The following is a 25346-nucleotide window of genomic DNA, read 5'->3' on the forward strand; positions in this document are numbered from 1 at the left end:
AAGTAAAGGTGGAAATTGCGGAGGTACAGGCCATAATCTTCTAATCCTCCTTGGATACGGGACTGGAGCCAGATGACTGGAGAATTGCAAATGTTCAAAAAAGGGTGTAAGGATAAACCCAGCAATTACTGGCAAGTCAGTTTAATCTTAGTAGTGGGGAAGCTTTTAGAAATGATAATCAGGGGCAAAATTAACAGTCACTTGGACAAGTGTGGATAAATTAAGAAAAACCAGCATGGATATTTTAAAAGCAAATTGTGTTTAACTAACTTGATTTATTTTTTTTGATGAGGTAACAGAGAGGGTTGATGAGGGCAATGCAGTTGACGTGCTGTACATGGATTTCCAAAAGGCGTCTGACAAAGTGCCATATGATAGACTTACCAGCAAGGGTGAAGCCCATGGAATAAGAGCGACAGTGGCAGCATGGATATGAAATTGGCTCAGTGACAGGAAACAGAGTAGTGATGAATGGTTGTTTTTCGTACTGGAGTAAGGTACACAGTGATGTTCCCCAGGGGTCGGTACTAGGACCACTGCTTTTCTTGATATATATTAATGACTTGGACTTGGGTGTACAGGGCACAATTTCAAAATTTGCAGATGACACAAAACTTGGAAGTATAGTCAACAGTGAGGAGGATAGTGATAGACTTCAAGAGGCCATAGACAGGCTAGTGGAATGGGCGGACATATGGCAGATGGAATTTAACGCAGAAGAGTGTGACATTTTGGTAGAAAGAATGAAGAGAGACAATATAAACTTAAGGGTACAATTCTAAATGGGTTGCAGGAACAGAGAGACCAGGGGGTATATGTGCACAAATCGTTGAAGGTGGCAGGGCAGGTTGAGAAAGCGGTTAAAAACAGCTTCATAAATACTGGGCTTCATAAATAGAGGCATATACAAAAGCAAGGGAGTTATGATGAATATTTATAAAACACTGGTTCGGCCTCAACTGGAGTATTGTGTCCAATTCTGGGCACTGCACTTTAGGAAGGATGTGAAGGCCTAAGAGAGGGTGCAGAAAAGATTTACGAGAATGATCCCAGGGATGAGGGACTTCAGTTATGTGGAGATACCGGAGAAGCTGGGGTTGTTTTCCTTAGTGCAGAGAAGGTTGAGAGGAGATTTGATAGAGGTGTTCAAAATCATGAGGGGTCTAGACAGAGTAGACAGAGAGAAACTGTTTCCATTGGCAGAAGGGTCGAGAATCAGAGGACACAGATTTAAGGTGATTGGCAGAAGAACCAAAGGCGACATGAGGAGGAGCTTTTTTACACAGCGAATGGTTAGGATCTGGAATTCACTGCCTGAGAGGGTGATGGAGGCTGATTCGATCACGGCTTTCAAAAGGGAATTGGATAAGTACCTGAAGGAAAAAAAATTGCAGGGCTACGGGGAAAGTGGAGTGGGACGAGTGAAAGTGCCCTTGCAGAGAGCCGGCACGGGCTCGACGGGCCGAATGGCCTCCTCCTGTGCTGTAACCATTGTATGATTATATGATTCTAAATGCTGAGAAATTCCTTGGTACTGATGGCCTACATTCTAGGTTTCTAAGAGAGCTGGCTGCAGAGATAGCTGAAGCGTTGGTTGTGATCTTCCAAAATTCCCGAGACGCTGGAACGGTCAAGTGGATTGGAAGATAGGAAATGTAATATTGTTATTCAAGAAAGGAAGGCGAGAGTAAACAGGGAACTACAAGCCAATTAGTCTTGCATCAGGCATTGGGAAAATGCTGGAATCCATTATTAAGGAAGTGGTCACAGGGCACTTAGAAAATCACAATATGATCAGGCAAAGTTAACATGATTTTATGAAAGGGAAATCGTGTTTGACAAATCTAATAGTTTTTTTGAGGTTTTTCGAACAGGGTAATTATAGGGGAACCAGTAGATGTAGCATATTTTGATTTTCAAAAGGCATTCGATAAGGCACCACACAAAAGGTTGTTACACAAGATGAGGGCTCATTGGGTTGGTGATAATAGATAGTAAGCATGGATAGAGGATTGGTTAAAGGACAAAAAACACAAAGTAGGTTTCTTGGATCAACAATCACCAGAATGATATCGGACCTAAAAGGGTGAATTATGAACATAAGAACATAAGAATTAGGAGCAGGAGTATGCCATATAGTCCTTTGAGCCTGTTCTGCCATTCAATAAGATCATGGCTGATCTTCGATCTCAACTCCACTTTCCCGCCTGATTTCCATATACCTTGATTCCCCTCGAGTCCAATAATTTATCTATCTCAGCTTTGAATATACTCAACAATTGAACATCCACAGAACTTTGGGGCAGAGAATTACAAAGATTCATAACATTCAGAGTAAAGAAATTCCTCCTCATCTCAGTCTTAACTGGATAGAGGATTGGCTAACTAACGGAGAACAATCAGGATGAATGGTTGGCAACCAGTAACTAGTGGAGTGCCGCAGGGATCAGTGCTAGGACCCGAACTATTTACAATCTATATTAACGACTTAGAAGAAGGGACTGAGTGTAACGTAGACACGTTTGCTGACAATACAAAGATGGGAGGAAAAGCAATGTATGAGGAGGACACAAAAAATCTGCAAAAGGTAATAGGCAGGCTAAGTGAGTGGGCAAAAATTTGGCAGATGGAGTATAATGTCGGAAAGTGTGAGGTCATGCACTTCGGCAGAAAAAAATCAAAAAGCAAGTTATTATTTAAATGGAGAAAAGTTGCAAAGTGCTGCAGTACAACAGGACCTGGGGGTACTTGTGCATGAAACACAAAAGGATAGTATGCAGATACAGTAAGTGATCAAGAAGGCCAATGGTATCTTGGCCTTTATTGCAAAGAGGATGGAGTATAAAAGCAGGGAAGTCTTGCTACAGCTATATAAGGTATTGGTGAGGCCACACCTTGAATGCTGCATGCAGTTTTGGTTTTCATATTTACGAAAGGATATGCTTGCTTTGGAGGCAGTTCAGAGAAGGTTCACTAGGTTGATTCCGGGGATGAGGGGGTTGACTTATGAGGAAAGGTTGAGTAGGTTGGGCCTCTACTCATTGGAATTCAGAAGAATGAAAGGTGATCTGAGGGGGCTTGACAAGGTGGATGCAGAGAGGATGTTTCCACTGATGGGGGAGACTAGAAATAGAGGGCATGATCTTAGAATAAGGGGCCGCCCATTTAAAACAGAGATGAGGAGAAATTTCTTCTCTGAGGGTTGTAAATCTGTGGAATTCACGGCCTCAGAGAGCTGTGGAAGCTGGGACATTGAATACATTTAAGACAGAAATAGACAGTTTCTTAAATGATAAGGGGATAAGGGGTTATGGGGAGCAGGCGGGGAAGTGGAACTGAGTCCATGATCAGATCAGCCATAGGTGGTCCCTCGAACGAGGATGACTTGCTTCCACGAGAGTTCACAGATGTTTCAATGAACGACCCGATGTTCCAGTCCTGAACTCCAATTTGAGGGGGGGGGGGGGGGGGAAGATGCCTGTGCATGAATTTTTTTAACATGTGGTGACCGTTGCACATCAGCCACCACATGGGCTTGACAGAGCTAGGCCTTTATCCAGTGGCAAGGATTAACCAGGATGACTGGAGACCTGCTCTGCTGCACGGACCTAGTGCGCACACATGTCGCAGTGTGGGCAGGTCCTTGCTCCAGCTCTATTTATTGCCCCAACCTGCGGTGGTGTTCTCACACAGGTCGGGGTGGCCTTTGATCTCATAATACTCCGGTGAATGGGATGTTTTAATATGATAAAGGCACTATATAAATACAAGTTGTTGTTGCTATTTACTCCAAGAAGACAATACTGCCATTAATTAACAACAGCAAAGTAAAAGCTGGCAACAGTATCTTCAAACTGTGCCACACCAGATAAGATTAGGAATGGGCAGGAAGGGAATTTTGCACAAGGAGGTTGAATTACCTCCTTTAGGTTTTGGCTTTATCATTCTTTGAATGAAATTCAGCCTGGCATAGCATGCTTCACAACCTTAGACAAGGAGCTGCTGTTCCCTATAATCGGGGGCCATTAGTTTATGATTAATGAAAGTCTTATTCTATTTTATTACAAGATTTCAGAATTATTGTCAATAGTTTGGGGATCATATTTGTGATTGTTTTTCCTTAATGTTAAAGAACAATTGGTGCCTGTTTGTGGACAAACACAGGCCTGCACTCCTGTCCCACCACGCTGACATGCTGTATTGCTCCACCAATCTCTTGGCCTACCAAGGCCCTGTGTCATCACACCAAAACACCCAGTAAATTATTCCTGCCCTGACGAAATGGATAGGTTACTTTTCACGTACACAGGTAATCATCGTCATAAAGTTCCCTTTCTTCAGTGTAAACTTTTCTCACTCTGTTTCTCAAACTGTATCTTCTGCTTTCAGTTCCTTTGGTTGTTTCTTCGTTTGCTGACCCCAAAATCTTTCCAGTGCAGGCAACTTTCTGGTATTCTCTTTCATGATTTTATTGAATGGCGGAGCAGGTTTGAAGGGCCGTATGGCCTACTCCTGTTCCTATTTCTTATGTTCTTATGTTCTTATGTTCTTATGTTAAATGGCCGACCCTTTATCCTTTAGACTATGCCCCCTATTTCTAGACCCTCTAGCTAAAGAGCAAACAAGCTCTCAGCATCTACCCTGTCAATCCCCTTCAGAATCTGATATGTTCAATGAGATCATCTCTCATTCTTCTAAACACCAGAGAGTATAAGTCCAATCTATTCAATCGCTTCTCACAGGACAACTCTTTCATCCCAAGAATAAATCTAGTGAATCTTTGTTGCACCGCCTCTAAAGCAAGTGTATCCTTCCTCAGATAGTGAGACGAAAACTGTGCCCAGTACTCCAGGTGTGGTCTCACCAAAGCCCTGTACAATTGTAGTAAGACTTACCTACTCTTGTACTTCAACCCCCTAGCAATAAAGGCCAACATGCTATTTGCCTTCCTAATTGCTTGCTGTACCTGCATGCTAACCCTCTGTGTTTCTTGTACAGAGTACACCTAAATCTCTTTCAACACCAACATTTAATAGTTTCTCACTATTCTTCCTACCAAAGTGAATAACCTCACATTTCCTCACATTATACTCCAACTGTCACCTTTTTGCCCACTCACGTAACCTGTCTATATCACTTTGCTGGCTCTTTGCATCCTCCTCACAGCTTTGTTTCTCACCTAACTTTATATCGTCAGCAAACTTGGATACATTACAATCGGTCCCTTTATCTCAGTCATTAATATAGATTGTAAATAGCTGATGACCCAGCACTGTTCCTTGGGGAACCCCACTAGTTACAGCCTGCCAACCTGAAAATGATCTGTTTATCCCTACTCTCTGTTTGCTGTCCTTTAACCAATCCTCTATCCATGCTAATACATTGCCCCAATCCCAGGAGCCCTAATCCTGTTTACCAACTTTTTATGACACCTTTTTGAATGCCTTTTGGAACATCAAATATACTACATCCACTAGTTCCCCTTTATTTACCCTGTTAGGTACATCTGCAAAAAGTTTGAATAAATTTGTCAAACATGATTTCCCTTTCATAAAACCACGTTGACTCTGCCTAATCTTAGTATGATTTTCTAAGTACACCATTACCACTTCCTTAATAATGGATTCCAGCATTTTCCCGACAACTGATGTCAAGCTAACTGACCTGTAGTTCTATATTTTCTCTCTCCTTCCTTTCTGGAATAGCGGGGTTGCATGTTCTACCTTCCAAAATACTGGGACAGTTCGAGGGCCCACGTTTCGAACCGCGCCTAGAACGGCGCAGTCCCGACCTGGACGCCCGTTTTTCGCGCCACAAAGTGCGCCGAAAAAAACCCTCCGTATTCTCCACCTCCCTGCAGGTCCTCTGGCCCTCGGCGCAGCGCAGCAGGAGCTGTAGGGGGCGGAGCCAGGTCCCTGCGCTGAAAATAGTGCCGGGACCTCTGCACATGCGCGCTACAGTGGGCACGCAAGTGCAGTAGCTCCAGGCGGCCAAAACTGTGTGGGAGGGGCCCGAAGCATGCAGCCCCTTGCCCTGGCCGAATGGCCTCACTGGGGCTGCATGAATAAGGCTCCTCCCACGGCCAGCTCCTGTTTCCTCCCAACCCGACTCAACTCCCGATTCCCGCCCCCGGACCGGACCCGACACCCGCTCCCCCCCCCCCCACTCCGCCCCCGGACCGGACACGACACCCGCTCCCCCCCCCCAACCCCCCGCCCCCGGACTGTATCCTACCTGACCTCCCTCCCCCCGACCTGACCTCCCTTTCCCTCCCTCCCTCCCCCTGAACCGACCTCCCTCCCACCACCGCCCCCGACCCGACCCAAAGCCACCTACCTGTAAATCTGGTGCTGGGGACGGGCCCTGCCCGAAGTCTCGGGCCTGGCCTGTTCAGCCTCCCTCCCCCTTTTCCTTCCCCCACCCCCCCCAATTTCCTTTCCCCCCAATCTCCTCCCCCCCAATCTCCTTTCCCCCATCTCCTTTCTCCTCCTTCTCCCCTTTATCCCCTTCTCCCCCCCTTCTCCCCCTCCCCCTTCTGCTCCCCTCCCCTTTCTCCCCATCCCTCTCCCTTCTCCCCCATCCCTCCCCCTTCTCCCCCATCCCTCCCCCTTCTCCCCATCCCTCCTCCTTCTCCCCATCCCTCCTCCTTCTCCCCCATCCGTCCTCCTTCTCCCCCATCCCTCCTCCTTCTCCCCATCCCTCCTCCTTCTCCCCATCCCTCCCCCTTCTCCCCATCCCTCCCCCTTCTCCCCCATCCCTCCCCCTTCTCCCCCATCCCTCCCCCTTCTCCCCCATCCCTCCCCCTTCTCCCCCATCCCTCCCCCTTCTCCCCATCCCTCCCCCTTCTCCCCATCCCTCCTCCTTCTCCCTCATCCCTCCTCCTTCTCCCCCATCCGTCCTCCTTCTCCCCCATCCCTCCTCCTTCTCCCCATCCGTCCTCCTTCTCCCCCATCCGTCCTCCTTCTCCCCCATCCGTCCTCCTTCTCCCCCATCCGTCCCCCTTCCTTCCCTCTGCTCCCCCCCCTCTCCCTCTACCCCCCTCCTCCCCCTCCCTTCGCTGTCAGAAACACAGACACTGACAGACAGAGAATGAGAGACACAGACAGACAGAGAGATAGAGACACTGACAGAGACACACTGAGGCGGGTATCCCAGCACGCTATTGGAGGGCTCCCGGTGCTGCTGTCGGTAAGTAGAAAATGTTTTATTTATTGATTTAAAAAAAAAATTATTTCTTATAAATTTTTTTTGATTGATTTATTGGTTGATTTATTGATGTATTTATCATTTATTATTGATGATGGCTCTTTATTTGTAAAACTGAAGTGTTTAACGTTTGTAAACTTCCCTTTATACACCCCCCCCCCACCATTCCCTACGCCTGATTTGTAACCTACGCCTGAATTTCTAAAGTGTAGACAAGGTTTTTTCGAGCGTACAAAAATCTTCACTTACTCCATTCTCAGTTAGTTTGGAATAAGTTTTCACTCACGAAACTTTGAAATCAGGCGTAAGTGGCCAGTAACACCCCCTTTTGAAAAAGAAATTCTGTTCCAAAGTGAAACTGTTCTAACTGACTAGAACTGGAGCAAACTAAATGACGAGAATTCCGATTTCTAAGATACTCCGTTCTACACCAGTTGCTCCTAAAAATCAGGAGCAAATCATGTGAAAACTTGGGGCCCTAGAATCTAGGGATTTTAAAATCTAGAATCTAGGGAATCAGGTCTAGGGGATTTGTCGGATTTTATTTTCTGCTTTCTGTTACCTGTTATCTGTTATAATATTTTTGAGGCCAACATTCCCAGCATCGAAGCACTGACCACACTTAATCAGCTCGGCTGGGCAACCCACATTGTTCGCATGCCAGATACGAGGCTACCAAAGCAAGCGCTCTACTCGGAATTCCTTCACAGCAAGCAAGCCAAAGGTGGGCAGAAGAAACATTACAAGGACACCCTCAAAGCCTCCCTGATAAAGTGCAACATCCCCACTGACACCTGGGAGTCCCAGGCCAAAGACCGCCCTAAGTGGAGGAAGTGCATCTGGGAGGGCGCTGAGCTCCTCGAGTCTCATCGCTGAGAGCATGCAGAAATCAAGCGCAGGCAGCGGAAAGAGCATGCGGCAAACCAGTCCCACCCACCCCTTCTCTCAACGACTATCTGTCCCACCTGTGACAGGGACTGTGATTCTCGTATTGGTCTGTACAGCCACCTAAGGACTCATTTTGAGTAAAGCAAGTCTTCCTCGATTCCGAGGGACTGCCTATGATGATGATGATTATAATATTTTTGATATTTTAGTTTAAATTTTCCACTGTTAATTTGAGAAAGGTCCATCTGTAACTTACAGCCATTCTCTTTTCAAAGTGCACACTCTCAAGGACAAATCACGGGTATAAATCTGATGGAACTGCGCAGCATGGCCTCAGTAACTGAAAGGGAATTGAAAATGAGAGCCCTGGTCCTCACCGTGCTGCTCGCAGGTATGTGCAAAAGGTGTCCATTGCAGTGAGGGGAAAGGGGAATACTGCTACTTGTTATTGCTCTTGAGAGTATAGGAAGGCATGGCGGAGGCGGGACTGTGTTTCAGACAGTCTAACACTAGAAGTAGTGGTGCTGTGCTCACCATTTCCATCTGTTGGAGCCAGAGGTTACCAGTTGCTAACACAGCTTTACCATGTCGAAAGCAGAGTTATAAAGACCAACTGAGCTCACAATTCAATTAAAGCAGGACATGTTGCCTACACTTATGTATTTTGGTGTATCCGATTATAGACACATAATGTACATTAACTGTGCGATGTACAGGCATGTATGCAACTAGATTGTATCACCATTATCATCAGCATAGGCAGTCCTCCCTCGGAATCGAGGAAGACTTGCTTCCACTCTTAGAATGAGTCCTTAGGTAGCTGACCAGTCCAATATGTGAACCACAGTCCTTGTCACAGGTGGGACAGATAGTCGTTGAGGGAAGGGGTGGGTGGGACTGGTTTGCCGTTCGTTCCGCTGCCTGCACTTGATTTCTGCATGCTCTCGGCGATGAGACTCGAGGTGCACTTTCTCCACTTTGGGCGGCCTTTGGCCAGGGACTCCCAGGTGTCAGTGGGGATAGAAACATAGAAACATAGAAAATAGGTGCAGGAGTAGGCCATTCGGCCCTTCTAGCCTGCACCGCCATTCAATGAGTTCATGGCTGAACATTCAACTTCAGTACCCCATTCCTGTTTTCTCGCCATACCCCTTGATCCCCCTAGTAGTAAGGACCTCATCTAACTCCTTTTTGAATATATTTAGTGAATTGGCCTCAACAACTTTCTGTGGTAGAGAATTCCACAGGTTCACCACTCTCTGGGTGAAGAAGTTCCTCCGCATCTCGGTCCTAAATGGCTTACCCCTTATCCTTAGACTGTGACCTCTGGTTCTGGACTTCCCCAACATTGGGAACATTCTTCCTGCATCTAACCTGTCTAACCCCGTCAGAATTTTAAATGTTTCTATGAGGTCCCCTCTCATTCTTCTGAACTCCAGTGAATACAAGCCCAGTTGATCCAGTCTTTCTTGATAGGTCAGTCCCGCCATCCCGGGAATCAGTCTGGTGAACCTTCGCTGCACTCCCTCAATAGCAAGAATGTCCTTCCTCAGGTTAGGAGACCAAAACTGTACACAATACTCCAGGTGTGGCCTCACCAATGCCCTGTACAACTGTAGCAACACCTCCCTGCCCCTGTACTCAAATCCCCTCGCTATGAAGGCCAACATGCCATTTGCTTTCTTAACCGCCTGCTGCACCTGCATGCCAACCTTCAATGACTGATGTACCATGACACCCAGGTCTCTTTGCACCTCCCCTTTTCCTAATCTGTCACCATTCAGATAATAGTCTGTCTCTCTGTTTTTACCACCAAAGTGGATAACCTCACATTTATCCACATTATACTTCATCTGCCATGCATTTGCCCACTCACCTAACCTATCCAAGTCGCTCTGCAGCCTCACAGCATCCTCCTCGCAGCTCACACTGCCACCCAACTTAGTGTCATCCGCAAATTTGGAGATACTACATTTAATCCCCTCCTCTAAATCATTAATGTACAGTGTAAACAGCTGGGGCCCCAGCACAGAACCTTGCGGTACCCCACTAGTCACTGCCTGCCATTTTGAAAAGTACCCATTTACTCCTACTCTTTGCTTCCTGTCTGACAACCAGTTCTCAATCCACGTCAGCACACTATCCCCAATCCCATGTGCTTTAACTTTGCACATCAATCTCTTGTGTGGGACCTTGTCGAACGCCTTCTGAAAGTCCAAATATACCACATCAACTGGTTCTCCTTTGTCCACTCTACTGGAAACATCCTCAAAAAATTCCAGAAGATTTGTCAAGCATGATTTCCCTTTCACAAATCCATGCTGACTTGGACCTATCATGTCACCTCTTTCCAAATGCACTGCTATGACATCCTTAATAATTGATTCCATCATTTTACCCACTACCGATGTCAGGCTGACCGGTCTGTAATTCCCTGTTTTCTCTCTCCCTCCTTTTTTAAAAAGTGGGGTTACATTGGCTACTCTCCACTCTATAGGAACTGATCCAGAGTCAATGGAATGTTGGAAAATGACTGTCAATGCATCCACTATTTCCATAGCCACCTCCTTAAGTACTCTGGGATGCAGTCCATCAGGCCCAGGGGATTTATCGGCCTTCAATCCCATCAATTTCCCCAACACAATTTCCCGGCTAATAAGGATTTCCTTCAGTTCCTCCTTCTTACTAGACCCCCCGACCCCTTTTATAACCGGAAGGTTGTTTGTGTCCTCCTTATCAGGGAGGCTTTGAGGGTGTCCCTGTAACATTTCCTCTGTCCACCTTTGGCTCGTTTGCCATGAAGGAGTGCCAAGTAGAGCGCTTGCTTTGGGAATATCGTGTCTGGCATGTGGACAATGTGGCCTGTCCAGCAGAGCTGATCACGTGTGTTCAGTGCTTCAATGCTGGGGATGTTGGCCTGGATGAGGACACTGATGTTGGTGTGTCTGTCCTCCCAGGGGATTTGTAGGATCCTGCACCTTTCAGTCACTGGACTTGGCAGACAGTCCATTCATGCTTGCTCACTACTCCTTCCCTCTTGCCAGCTACTGTCTCTGGCTGAAGCAGACTGCCTGTAACCTCAGCATTCTTTTTGACTCCAGGTTGAGCTCCAAACCCCATATCCATTCATAAGAACATAAGAAGTAGGAACAGGAGTAGACCATACGGCCCGTCTCCATCACAAAGACCACCTCCTTCCATGTCCATAATATCTCCCATTCCCATCCCTGCCCTCAAACCATCTGCTGCTGAAAGTCTCATCCATATCTTGTCCCCTCCAAATTCGATTATTCCCATGGTCTCCCGGACAACCTCCCATCTTCCACCCTCTGCAAAGTTCAGCTCTCCCCAAACTCTGCTGCATGTATTGTATCCCACGCCAAATCCTACTCACCCATCATCCTTTTCCTCACTGGCCAATATTGGCTCCTGGGCCCCCAACGCCTCCAATTCAAAATGCATATCCTCCTGTTTAAATTCCTTCATGGTTTTCCCATCCTATCTCTGTAACCTCCTCCGGCCCTACAACTCCCCGCCCGAATTTTCCGTTCCTCTGACTTTCCCTTTGGTGCATCACCTTTTCCCTTTGCCCCATTATTGAGATCCATGCCTTCAGCTGCCCAGGTCCCACACTCTGGAAATCCGTCCCTAAACTTCACCACCTCTCAAACTCCCAGTCCACCTTTAAGGCCGTCCTTAAAACCCACCACCACCCTTTTTGGTCAAGTTTTTGGTTAACCTTCCTAATATCTCCTTGATCAAACTGTTCATTTTTGTCTGATGACACCTCTGTGTTAAAGGCACTTTACAAATGCGGTTTGTTCTTACTGTTGTAAGTCCTCATTTAGCATTGTTGGTGTTACACTTGCTGTACATCTGTTGTCCATCTGCCAATTAATTTTTACTTAAAGATTTAAGCCTAGAAATTACTGCTTGCTCAGCATATTTGTAAGGCATTCTTCCGTGCGCTACGTTAAGAGAGATGTTACCCCATGCAACGTGAAGCGATTAATATCGCCATTAAAATAATGGACAAAGAAATGTCATAAACATGCATTTAGTGTTCTCTGATAATATTGCAATGGTTTCTAGGCTCTACGGGTGAAAAATAAATAAATAACTGCAGATTATGATTTGAGGAGACATGCACTTGTTTTTAAATAGCTTGGCAATAAGTTAGACATCCCACAGGCTTCCCTCCCCAGCCCAGCTTTCTGAAAGTGGGCAGGCTGCATGTTCTCACTTGAGGCCTAGCCTGCAGTTCAGTACAGCTTTTGTGGATGTTCTCACTCTTTCTGATGAGAAAATGTACTTTCTACAATTCATCTTCATTCATCCTGCAACCTCCCAGGAAAAACACTGAAATGAATTTTCAAACACTGAATTAACACCCCAGACGTGACTCTAAATTTGAAGGATTCATACTGTGCCGGGTTGCCAAAACAAACTTGAAGAGCTGCCAATGTTTCTTGAAATTAATATTTACTGTGTGTGTCTCTCCACAGCTGTTGCAAGTGCCAACATTTCACCGTACGCCATCTGGCAATTCAGGAAGATGATTCTGTGTGTGCTTCCGCACAGTGACCCCATCCTGGATTTCAATGACTATGGATGTAACTGTGGATTTGGTGGTTCCGGGGTAACAGTTGACAAATTGGACGAGTACGTCAGTTAATGCCGATGCTTGACAGTCTGTAACCCACGGGTTGCTAGCTGGTGTGATAGTCAGATCAGAAATAGAAAGTCAGATTGATGAGAAACTCTTGCATCCCAAAGCTGAGATGCAAAGCTGGGAAGTGGGGCAGTTGGATTAATTTTGGATTGCTCTACTAAATTTCCCCCGACCCTCAGAAGTTACATTTAGCTGCCTGCAAAGCTCTCTATACAGGTGACAGCTGTCGAGGCTGGGTCATTGAATATATTTAAGGTGGAGAGAGACAGATTTTTGAGCGATAAGGGAGTAAAGGGTTATGGGGAGCGGGCAGGGAAGTGGAGCTGAGTCCATGATCAGATCAGCCATGATCTTATTGAATGGCGGAGTAGGCTCGAGGGGCCGTATGGCCTACTCCTGCTCCTATTTCTTATGTTCTTAAAACTTAAAAAGATTCTTGTGACTTGTCTCAGGTTCCCAGGAAGGTCCAGCAGCTTTCTTTTAGTCAGCCAACATGCTTGGCTTTACGCTGCATCCCGAAATTGGCCCGAGGGGCAAAAACTTTGACATTTGGAGTCCCTTCCTCTAGCCATGCCTCCCTTACATCAAAAGCCCCTCAGGATCAGCCAGGAAGTTTGGGCACAAGGCCGGGGCCCAGCATGCCTGGGTCCCAGAGTTCTGCTGGACTCCTGGCCACAGCCAGGATTTTGGGGGCCTTAAAACCTGCTTCTTTGTCCAAGTTTTTGGTCATCTTCCCCAGTATCTCCTGCCTCCAAAATCCGTGCCAATCTTTCCTGGAACTCAATGGTGAATCCCTTCAATCTGGTTTCCGACCGTGCCACAGTTCTAAAACGGCTCTCATCAAAGTCACAAATGACATCCTTTGTGACTGTGACAAAGGCAAACTATCGCTCCTCGTCCTTCTGGACCTGTCTGCAGCCTTTGACACGGTTGACCACTCCATCCTCCTCCAACACCTCTCCACCATCGTCCAGCTGGGTGGGACTGCACTCTCCTGGTTCCATTCTTATCTAGCTAATCGTAGCCAGAGAATCACCTGCAACGGCTTCCCTTCCCACTCCCGCATCGTTACCTCTGGTGTCCCCCAAGGATCAATTCTTGGTCCCCTCCTATTTCTCATCTACATGTTGCCCCTTGGCAACATCATCCAAAACACGGAGTTAGTTTCCACATGTACGCTGACAACACCCAGTTCTAACTCATGACTACTTCTTTCGACCCCTCCACGGTCTCTAAATTGTCAGACTGCTTGTCCGACATCCAATACTGGATAAGCGGAAATTTTCTCCAATTAAATATTGGAAAGACCGAAGCCATTGTCTTTGGTCCCCATCACGAACTGCGTTCCCTAGCCACTGACTCCATCCCTTGCATTAGCATCTATCTGAGGCTGAACCAGACTGTTCGCTACCAAGGTGTTATATTTGACCCTGAAATGAGCTTCCGGCCACATATCTGCGGCATAACTAAAACCGTCTATTTCCACCTCCGTAACATTGCCCGTCTCCGCCCCTGCCTCAGTTCAACTGCTACTGAAACGCTTATCCATGTCTTTGTTACCTCGAGACTTGACTATTCCAACGCACTCCTGGCTGGCCTCCCACATCTTACCCTACGTAAAGTTGAGGTCATTCAAAACTCGGCTGCCCATGTCCTAACTCGCACCAAGTCCCGCTCACCCATCAGCCCTGTGCTCATGACCTACATTAGTTCCCGATTAAGCAACGCTTCGATTTCAAAATTCTCATCCTTGTTTACAAATCTCTCCATGACCTCACCCCTTCCCTATCTCTGTAATCTCCTTCAGCCTCACAATCCTCCCCGAGATGTCTACGTTTCTCTAATTCTGCCCCCTTGAGCATCCCTGATTATAACTGCTCGACCATTGGTGGCCGTGCCTTCAGCTGCCTGGGCCCCAAGCTCTGGAACTCCCTCCCTAAACTTCTCCATCTCTCTATCTCTTTCCTCCTTTAAGTTGCTTCTTAAAACCTACCTCTTTGACCAAGCTTTTGGTCATCTGCTGTAATTTCTTCTTATGTGGCTCGCTGTTAAAATTATTCGTTTTAGTACGTTAAAGGTGCTATATAAATACAAGTTGTTGTTGTTTTGTGGTTTTCTGTCAAATGTTGTTTGATAATGCTCCTGTGAAGCACCTTGGAATGTTTTACTGTGGTAAAGTCGCTATAGAAATGCAAGCTGCTGTTGTTGCCACTAATTCCGTAAACTTTAATCAACTTTAAAATTCTCAAATGGAGAATGTTATCACCTCTCCTCTGAAATCTATTCTCTCTGATTCAGTAATCTGGTTACTTCTTCAAAGGATTCTAGTCAATTTATAAGACACCACTTAATGGTTCTCAGGTCATGCTGGTTGCACTGTATGAGCTCTGTGGGAGCTCTACGAAGTCATTGGGTGCTGTTCATTAAGACCCTTAATGGAGGAACAGTTATGCAAACTGCTCAATGTAAGAGGCAGGAGAGTAGTGACAGCAGCACAAGACCTAGCACTCTGAACATAAGAGTTCATCCATGATAATCAGAGCTTCCTACCTTAACAAGAAGGAAACAGGCCTTTCATCGTATGAGGTTTAGGGAGGAAGTTCCAGAGCTTGGGGCCTAGGCAGCTCAAGGCACGGCCACCGATGATTGAGCAGTTATAAAGGCTGAAACATGCATTTCAATAGCAATTGACGCTAGTGGCCATCTCCTGTCTCCTTACTCCCTCCAACATTTCATTTCACTCCTCTACAGCCACAGCCTTTGTGACTCCCTGCACAATTTGAAAACACTCAACTCTGCATTATTATCGCATTGCCATTTCTCACTTTCAGTAACAGATTTTCAATTCAATTCACTTGACTTCTCAGCTTCTTCTTTCAACCACGTGCCTTGTTACAGTTCCAGCTGACTCCCAATACTCTCCTCTTTGTGCTCATGACCACGAGCCAATTTTAATAAGCAGACAGGGTCTCCTATGAGCTGAAATGTGTCCACTTATACCAGTGAGTGTGACAGTGTGCCAGAGATTACTAATTATTCTCTATTTGAGGTATTAACCACATCTTTCTGATTTGTTCAAAAGGTGGAAACTACCACACTGCATAAGGGCTAAACTTCATTAAATTTACCTACAGGTTAAATAATGCGCAGAAACTGTGGATCATGTACAAGAAACTGAGAATGCAATACGTAAAGCCAAAAAATAGAATCAATTCACAAAGGGTTAAAATATCCTTTTAATAAAGTTTATTAAGTGACAAGACTTTTGGATGAAGCCACCTTTCATAAGAACATAAGAAAAAGGTGCAGGAGTGTGCCATACAGCCCCTCGAGCTTGCTCCGCCATCCAATAAGATCATGGCTGATCTGATCTTGGCCTCAACTCCACTTTTCTGCCCGTTCCCCCATAGGCCTTTAAAATATGTTTGTCATGTATTTAACTATCATTGTAACCCATGTATAAGCTGACCTAAGTTGTACACCTTGAGAACATTGACCACAAGGGGCGAATTTGTGAGAGACACTCCTAACCTGGACTCTCAGGTATAAAAGGGGAAGCTCCACCCACCTTCATCACTTGAGGTCTTGGTAATAAAGGTAACTGGTCACAGAGTGACCTTCTCTCAAGTATGAGCCTCGTGTGCTTAGTAAGGACATATCAATGTTGTCATTGACGGATGGCATAAATTTCCAGTACACCCATGGGGTTTGGATCTCCAACCAGAACTGAAAAAATTGGTGGATTGCCAAAGCTTAACTAGTCCGAAGACCTCTGAACTCCGAGTTCTTTGCCCATTCATAAGCAGGTGTTTCCATGTCACTGGATTTCCGACTAACTGCCTTCAACATGGATAATTCAATGAGTGCCTACAACAAAGCCCCTGTGTATCCGGATTAATTTCCAGATCAATCAACATGGCCCGGTCCCAGAGAACTGGATATGTTATACAACAGGTGGTTATGTTACTCGACTCGTAATCTAATGACATGAGTTCAAATCCCAGCACGACAGCTGGGAAATTTAAACTCAGCTAATGAAATAATTATCAGTAATGTCCATGAAACTACTGGATTGTTGTCAAACCCATCCGGTTCCTGCTATTCCGACCTATATGTGGCTCCAAAACTGTTGCTTCTTAGCTGCCCTCTGAAATGGCCTAGCAAGCCACTCAGTTGCACCAAACCGTTAAAAAAAAAATACCTTCACCACAAGGACTGTAGTGGTTCACCACCACCTTCTCAAGGGCAATTAGGGATAGACAATAAATGCTGGCCTTGCCAGTGACAGCCACATCTTGTGAACAAAGTGTTTTTAATTCATCATTTGGGTGAGGAAAGATAGACTTCATTTCAACTCTGGGCCCTAAAACTCCGTGGGGATTTTCTTCCAATCTCCTGCAGCAGCTTGTGCAGGGGATCAGCAGAAACGCTAGAGAAACTGCATAGACAACAATTATATAGTGCTTTTAATGTAGTAAAGCATCTCAAGATACTTCACATGAGCATATTCAGACTAACACCAAGCCACATACAGACAGGTTTATTAGGACAGGTGACCAAAAGCTGGTGTGCAACGGCCACAACACATTAAAAAAATCCACGCACAGGCATCTTCCACCCCCTCAACTTGAGTTCAGCACTGGAACATCGGGTCCTTCATTGAAACACCTGTGAACTCTCATGGAAGCAAGTCATCCTCATTCAAGGGACCACCTATGATATGATGACAGAGCTAAGCCATCGACAATTACCGGACACACTGAGCCAATCAGCTTGCTGTTGTTCACTCCTCGGCCATGAACACCTCGTTCATTCACTTTTTTTTCCTTTATAGGTGCTGCTTGAATCACGATACATGCTACAAAAAAGTGAAAGCTGATCACTGCCGGTTTCTCATTGACAGCCCATACATTGAACTTTATTCCTACTCTTGCTCTGGGAAAAAGATCTCCTGCAGCAGTAAGTATCCGACCCTGTCACAGCTGTAGAACTTAGCATTACAAATCTTTATAGTGATGTACACATGTGGAAGAACGATAAAAGAAGATACAGGTATTATCAGGGTCAGAGCGTGTTAACCCACTGTTTACACAGTTTGTTCTCGGGATATGGGCAATGTCGGCAAGGTCACATTCATTATCCATCTCTGGTTGCCTTGAGAAGGTAGTGGTGGGCTTACTCCTGGAGCTGCTGCAGTCCATGTGGTGATACCGCTCCCGCAAAAATATTCTGGATACTTATACATTTTCAGGTTCTATTTTCATCAAATACAGACTCTGACATGTCATCAAACCAGAGTAAAACTATGAATAGATTAGTGTTTGGCCTATCTCATCATCATCATCATCATAGGCAGTCCCTCGGAATCGAGGAAGACTTGCTTCCACTCTAACATGAGTTCTTAGGTGACTGAACAGTCCAATACGAGAACCACGGTCTCTGTCACAGGTGGGACAGATAGTCGTTGAGGGAAGAGGTGGGTGGGACAGATTTGTCGCATGCTCCTTCCGCAGCCTGCGCTTGATTTCTGCATTGTCTCGGCGATGAGACTCGAAGTGTTAAGCGCCTTCCCGGATGCACTTCCTCCACTTAGGGCGGTCTTTGGTGGGGATGTCGCACTTTATCAGAGAGGCTTTGAGGGTGCCCCTGTAACGTTTCCTCTGCCCACCTTTGGCTCGTTAGCTGTGAAGGACTTCCGAGTAGAGCGCTTGCTTTGGGAGTCTTGTGTCTGGCATGCGAACGATGTGGCCCGCCCAGCGGAGCTGATCAAGTGTGGTCTATCTACTACTAGTATGGTGAACATTATCACTACTGTGAAGGTGCAGCCCTCGCATGTGGAGCCCAATTATACTCTTGCCCACAACATTCGGTGTCAATATTTCTGTTTTGTTCTGTCCTGATGACTAAGTTGAGGTGCCTGTCTACCATAAATTGACCATTAAAGAATTGGATAGAAAATAAATATCCCATCAAATTATTTTTATAATTTTAACATAAAAAGGAAAAACAAATCATTTGCCTTTTCCCAAACCCTCTCTCACTTGCAGGATATACGTATTTTTCAAATGTTAGTTTTTCTCTCCATTATTCTGGGGATTTTATTGGTTAAGTCTAGAAAGAGAATTAACCCTTTAAAGAATTAAAGGGGAAGTTAGGAAAACATCTTCACACAGATGATGGTTAAAATGCGGAATTCTCGGCCACAAATCATGTGGAATCAAAGTCCATACATTCTTCTAAAAGGGAATTATACAGTTGTTTGAAAATCAGGAATATTACAAGGTATGAAGTGTGAGCAGGAACATAAGTTTAGATTGGTGAATCAGATGGAGAAGGCTAGCAATTTAGACTCGATGGGCCGAATGTCCTGTTCCTGTGCCGTCACATGCTATGATTTGATGATTCAAGAAAGAGGTGATCGTATCCTTTCCAAGCAATCTCCAGGTATTTCATGCTGAGTTTTTCTACCTGCAGTCTGCAATTTACTAGCATACTTAATTAACGCTAAACAGATTGAAGTGTAGGATGGCTGATGAACAGTGGTGTGCACTTAAAGAGATATTTCACAACTCTCAAGAAAAATATATTCCAGTAAGGAGGAAAGGGTGCAAGAGAAAAGAAAGCCATCCGTGGAAAACTAAAGAAATAAAGGACGGTATCCGAATAAAAACAAGGGTATACAAAGTGGCCAAAACTAGTGGGAGGACAGAAGATTGGGAAGCTTTTAAAAGCCAGCAAAGAATGACTAAAAAAATGATTAAGAAAGGGAAGATAGACTATGAAAGTAAACTAGCACAAAATATAAAAACAGATAGCAAGAGTTTCCATAAGTATATAAAAGGAAAGAGTGGCTAAAGTAAATGTTGGTCCCTTAGAGGACGAGACCGGGGAATTAGTAATGGGGAACATGGAGATGGCAGAAACTCTAAACAAGTATTTTGTATCAGTTTTTACGGTAGAGGACACTGATAATATTCCAACAGTGGATAGTCAAGGGGCTATAGGGGGGAAGGAATTTAAGTCAATCACAATCACTAAGGAGGCGGTGCTTAGTAAGATAATGGGACTAAAGGCAGATAAATCCTTTGGACCTGATGGTTTGCATCCTAGGGTCTTAAAAGAAGTAGCGGCAGGGATTGTGGATGCATTGGTAGTAATTTACCAAAATTCCCTGGATTCTGGGGAGGTCCCAGCAGATTGGAAAACTGCAAATGTAACGCAGCTATTCAAAAAAGGAAGCAGACAAAAAGCAGGAAACTATAGACCAGTTAGCCTAACATCTGTGGTTGGGAAAATGTTGGAGTCCATTATTAATGAAGCAGTAACAGGACATTTGGAAAAGCAAAATTTGGTCAGGCAAAGTCAGCACGAATTTATGAAGGGGAAGTCACGTTTGACAAATTTGCTGGAATTCTTTGAGGATGTAACGAACAGGGTGGATAAAGGGGAACCAGTTAATGTGGTGTATTTGGACTTTCAGAAGGCATTTGACAAGGTGCCACACAAAAAGCACAAGATAAAAGTTCACGGGGTTGGGGGTAATATATTAGCATGGATAGAAGATTAGCTGACAAACAGAAAACAGAGAGTCGGGATAAATGGTTCATTCTCTGGTTGTCAATCAGTAACGAGTGGGGTGCAGAAAGGATCAGTGCTGGGACCCCAACTATTCACAATCTATATTAACGACTTGGAAGAGGGGTCTAAGTGTAACGTAGCCAAGTTTGCTGACGATACAAAAATGGGAGGAAGGGTAATCTGTGAGGAGGACATAAAGAGGCTGCAGGAGGACATAGACAGGATAAGTGAGTGGGCAAGAATTTGGCAGATGGAGTATAATGTTGGAAAATGTGAGGTCATGCACTTTGGCAGAAAAAAATCAAAGAGCAAGCTATTATTTAAATGGCGAAAGATTGCAAAGTGCTGCAGTACAGCAGGACCTGGGGGTACTTGTGGATGAAACACAAAAGGATTGTATGCAGATACAGCAAGTGATCAGGAAGGCCAATGGAATCTTGGCCTTTACTGCAAATGCGATGGAGTATAAAAGCAGGGAAATCTTGTTACAGCTGTACAGGGTATTGGTGAGGCCACACCTGGAATACTGCGTACAGTTTTGGTTTCCATATTTACGAAAGGAGACAGTTCAGAAAAGGTTCATTAGGTTGATCCTGGGGATGAGTGGGTTGACTTATGAGGAAAGATTGAGTAGGTTGGGCCTCTACTCATTGGAATTCAGAAGAATGAGAGGTGATCTCATTGAAATGTATATGATTGAGAGGGCTTGACAAGGTGGATGCAGAGAGAATGTTGCCACTGGTGGGGGAGACTAGAACTAGAGGGCATGATCTTAGGATAAGGGCCGCCCACTTAGAACTGAGATGCGGAGACATTTCTTCTCTCAGAGGGTTGTGAATCTATGGAATTCGCTGCCTCAGAGAGCTGTGGAAGCTGGGTCATTAAATAAATTTAAGACAGAAATAGACAGTTTCTTAAAAGATAAGGGAATAAGGAGTTATGGGGAGCGGGCAGGGAAGTGGAGCTGAGTCCATGATCAGATCAGCCATGATCTTATTGAATGGTGGAGCAGGCTCAAGGGGCCAAATGGCCTACTCCTGGTCCTATTTCTTATGTTCTTAATTAATTAAATTAAATAATGGGCAAGCAGGAGATGTGTTGCTGCTGCAATATATGGGAGCTTCTGGACATTTTGGTCCAGGGCGACTACATCTGCAGTAAGTGTCCTGGCTCGACGAACTTCGGCTCCGAGTTGAGGAGCTGGAGGCCAAACTACAGACATTGCTTGACATCAGGGAGGGAGAAAGTTACCTGGATCTTTTGCTCCAGGAGGTAGCCACACCCTCTAGATTAAATACTTTAGAATTGACACGTGGTCAGGAACAGGAGGATGAGACTGCGAGTGAAGCAGGTAAGGGGATCCAGGAGGTAGTATTGCAGGAGCCTCAGTCCCTGCACTTGTCCAATAGATTTGAGGTTCTTGAAACCCTTGAGGACAAGTGTACAGACTGCAGGGTGGATGAGTAGACTGATCAAGGCACCGTGGTGCAGAAAGCCACTCAAGTGGGAGGAGTAAAGAGGCAGGTAGTTGTAGTAGGGGACAGTATAGTTAGGGGGATAGATAGGGTTCTCTGCAGCCAAGAGCATGCGTCCCGAAGGCTGTGTTGCCTACCCGGTGCCAGGGCAAAGGACATCTCCTCTGGGCTGGAGAAGAACTTGGAGGGGGAGGATCCAGATGTCGTGGTACATGTAGATACCAATGACATAGATAGGACTAAAAAAGAGGTTCTGCTGAGAGAGTTTGAACAGCTAGGGACTAACTTGAAAAGCAGAACCACAAAGGTAATAATCTCTGCATTATTACCTGAGCCATGAGCAAATTGGCATTGGGTCAACAGAATCAGGACGCTGAATGCATAGCTCAGAGGTTGGTGTGGGAGAAGTGGGTTTCGATTTGTGGGGCACTGGCACCAATACTCGGGAAAGAGAGAGCTGTTCCGTGGGGACGGACTACACCTGACATATGCTGGGACCAGAGTTCTAGCGAATCGAATAACTAGGGAGGTAGACTGGGCTTTAAACTAAATAAGGGGGGGTGGGGGTTGGGTCGGGTGAGGGAGGACGGTCGCAGTGGAGAGCAATCTAGAATGCTAAAGAGAAAAGAAAAGGAAGCAATGCAGGAAAATGATTGTGGTAAGGATAACCAGATTATGTCTGGAAGGGACAGAGCATACAAACAAAAGAGTGCACTAACAAATAGAGTCCAGGTAAGAAAAAATAGCGATAAGACAAATAGGGCTATAGTATAAAATAATGTTAAGATGTCTAATAATGTTAAAAAGACAAATTTAATAGCATTGTATCTGAATGCACGATACATCTGTAATAAGGTAGACGAATTAACAGTGCAAATAGATATAAACGGATACGATATAGTTGCAAATATGGAGACATGGTTGCAGGGTGACCAGGGTTGGGAACTGAATATCCAAGGATATTCGATATTTAGGAAGGATAGGCAAAAATGAAAAGGGGGTGGTGTGGCATTGTTAGTAAAGGATGAAATCAGAGCAATAGTGAGAAAGGATATTGGCTCAGAAAATCAAGATGTAGAATCAGTCTGGATGGAGCTAAGGAGCATCAAAGGACAGAAAACATTGGTGGGAGTTGTCTATAGGCTTCCAAACAGTAGTGGTAGTGTAGGGGATGGCATCAAACAGGAAATTAGAGATGCATGTAGCAAGGGTACTACAGTAATCGTAGGTGACTTTAATCTACATATAGACTGGCCAAACCAAATTAGTAATAATACCGTGGCAGATGAATTCCTGGAGTGTGTACGAGATAGTTTTTTAGACCAGTATGTTGAGGAACCTACTAGAGAACAGGCTAGATTGGGTATTGTGTAATGAGAAGGGGTTAATTAACAGTCCTGTTTGGCGGGGTCCTTTAGGGAAGAGTGAGCATAACATGAATGAATTCTTTATGAAGATGGAAAGTGAAGTTCCGAAACTCGGGTCCTAAATCTAGACAATGGAAACTATGAAGGTATGAGGAATGAATTGGCTATGATAGATTGGAAAGATTCATTAAACGGTATGACGGTGGATAGGCAATGGCTAACATTTAAGGAACAAATGCATGAATTGCAACAGTTAGACATTCCTTTCTGGCGTCAAAACACAGAAAGAAAAGTGGTCCAATCATAGCTAACAAAAGAAATTAAGGATAGTTTTAGATCCAAAGAGGAGTTATACAAAGTTGCCAGAAAAAGTAGCAAGCCTGAGGATTGGGAGCAGTTTAGAATTCTGCAAAAAAGGACCACGTGATTGATTAAGAGGGGAAAAATAGAATATGAGAGTAAACTTGCAAGGAACATAAAAAAAATTACTGCAAAAGTTTCTACAAGTACATAAAAAGAAAAAGATTAATGAAGACAAATGTAAGTCCTTTACAGAAAGAAATGGGAGAATTTGTAACAGGGAACAAGGAAATGGCAGAACAATTAAATAAATACTTTGGTTCTGACTTCACGGAAGAGGACACAAATAATGTTACAGAAATGCTAGGGAACCAAGGGTCGAGTGAGCAAAAGGAATTAAAGGAAATGATTATTAGTAAGAAAATAGTGCTGGAGAAACTTATGAGGCTGAAGGCCAATAAATCCCCAGGGCCTGATGATCTGCATCCCAGAGTACTAAAGGAGGTAGCCATGGAAATAGTAGATAAATTGGTTATCATCTTCCAAAATTCTATAGATTATAGAACAGTTCCTGCAGATTGGAGGGTGGCAAATGTAACCCCGCTATTTAAAAAAGGAGGGAGAGAGAAAACGGGGAACTACAGACCGGTTAGCCTGACATCAGCAGTAGGGAAAATGCTGCAGTCTATTATAAAGGATGTGATAACGGCACACTTAGATAATATCAACGGGATTAAACAAAGTCAACATCTCCAAGTTTGCGGATGACACTAAGTTGGGTAGCAGTGTGAGATGCGAGGAGGATGCTATGAATCTGCAGAGTGACTTGGGTAGGTTAGGTGAATGGGCAAATGCATGGCAGATGAAGTATAATGTGAATAAATGTGAGATTATCCACTTTGGTGGTAAAAACAGAGAGACAGACTATTATCTGAATGGTGACAGATTAGGAAAAGGGGAGGTGCAACAAGACCTGGGTGTCATGGTACATCAGTCATTGAAGGTTGGCATGCAGTTACAGCAGGCGGTTAAGAAATCAAATGGCATGTTGGCCTTCATAGCGAGGGGATTTGAGTACAGGGGCAGGGAGGTGTTGCTACAGTTGTACAGGGCCTTGGTGAGGCCACACCTGGAGTATTGTGCACAGTTTTGGTCTCCTAACTTGAGGAAGGACATTCTTGCTATTGAGGGAGTGCAGCGAAGGTTCACCAGACTGATTCCCGGGATGGCGGGACTGACATATCAAGAAAGACTGGATCAACTGGGCTTGTATTCACTGGAGTTCAGAAGAATGAGAGGGGATCTCATAGAAACGTTTAAAATTCTGATGGGTTTAGACAGGTTAGATGCAGGAAGAATGTTCCCAATGTTGGGGAAGTCCAGAACCAGGGGTCACAGTCTTAGGATAAGGGGTATGCCATTTAGGACCGAGATGAGGAGAAACTTCTTCACCCAGAGAGTGGTGAACCTGTGGAATTCTCTACCACAGAAAATTGTTGAGACCAATTCACTAAATATATTCAAAAAGGAGTTAGATATAGTCCTTACTACTAGGGGGATCAAGGGTATGGCGAGAAAGCAAGAATGGGGTACTGAAGTTGCATGTTCAGCCATGAACTCATTGAATGGCGATGCAGGCTCGAAGGGCCGAATGGCCTACTCCTGCACCTATTTTCTATGTTTCTATGTTTCTATGTTTTCTATGTTTCTAACATGGATTTATGAAAGGAAAATCATGTTTGACAAACCTACTGGAGTTTTTTGAGGATGTGACTGATGGAATAGATAAGGGAGAACCAGTGGATGTAATGTATTTGGATTTTCAGAAGGCCCTTGATAAAGTCCCACATAAGAGGTTAG

At 44.9% G+C, this 25346-nt stretch overlaps 1 protein-coding gene across 2 annotated transcripts in view; it reads left to right on the forward strand.

Annotated features, from left to right (window-relative positions):
* LOC139268220 (phospholipase A2, minor isoenzyme-like) overlaps window positions 1–25346 on the forward strand; it is a 54947-nt gene that overhangs the window by 19846 nt on the left and 9755 nt on the right. Inside the window, exons 1-4 of one of the 2 annotated variants that reach the window (XM_070886272.1) lie at window positions 4235–4309; window positions 8370–8485; window positions 12600–12756; window positions 17601–17725. In XM_070886272.1, the coding sequence (XP_070742373.1) occupies window positions 8407–8485; window positions 12600–12756; window positions 17601–17725 (361 nt within the window). In that variant the 5' untranslated portion in view covers window positions 4235–4309; window positions 8370–8406. Of the gene's footprint in view, window positions 1–4234; window positions 4310–8369; window positions 8486–12599; window positions 12757–17600; window positions 17726–25346 lie in introns of those variants that run through there. The other variant, XM_070886271.1, reaches the window with a different exon arrangement.

The sequence above is a fragment of the Pristiophorus japonicus genome, chromosome 8 (genome assembly GCF_044704955.1).
Source record: "Pristiophorus japonicus isolate sPriJap1 chromosome 8, sPriJap1.hap1, whole genome shotgun sequence".
NCBI classification, from domain to species: domain Eukaryota; kingdom Metazoa; phylum Chordata; class Chondrichthyes; family Pristiophoridae; genus Pristiophorus; species Pristiophorus japonicus.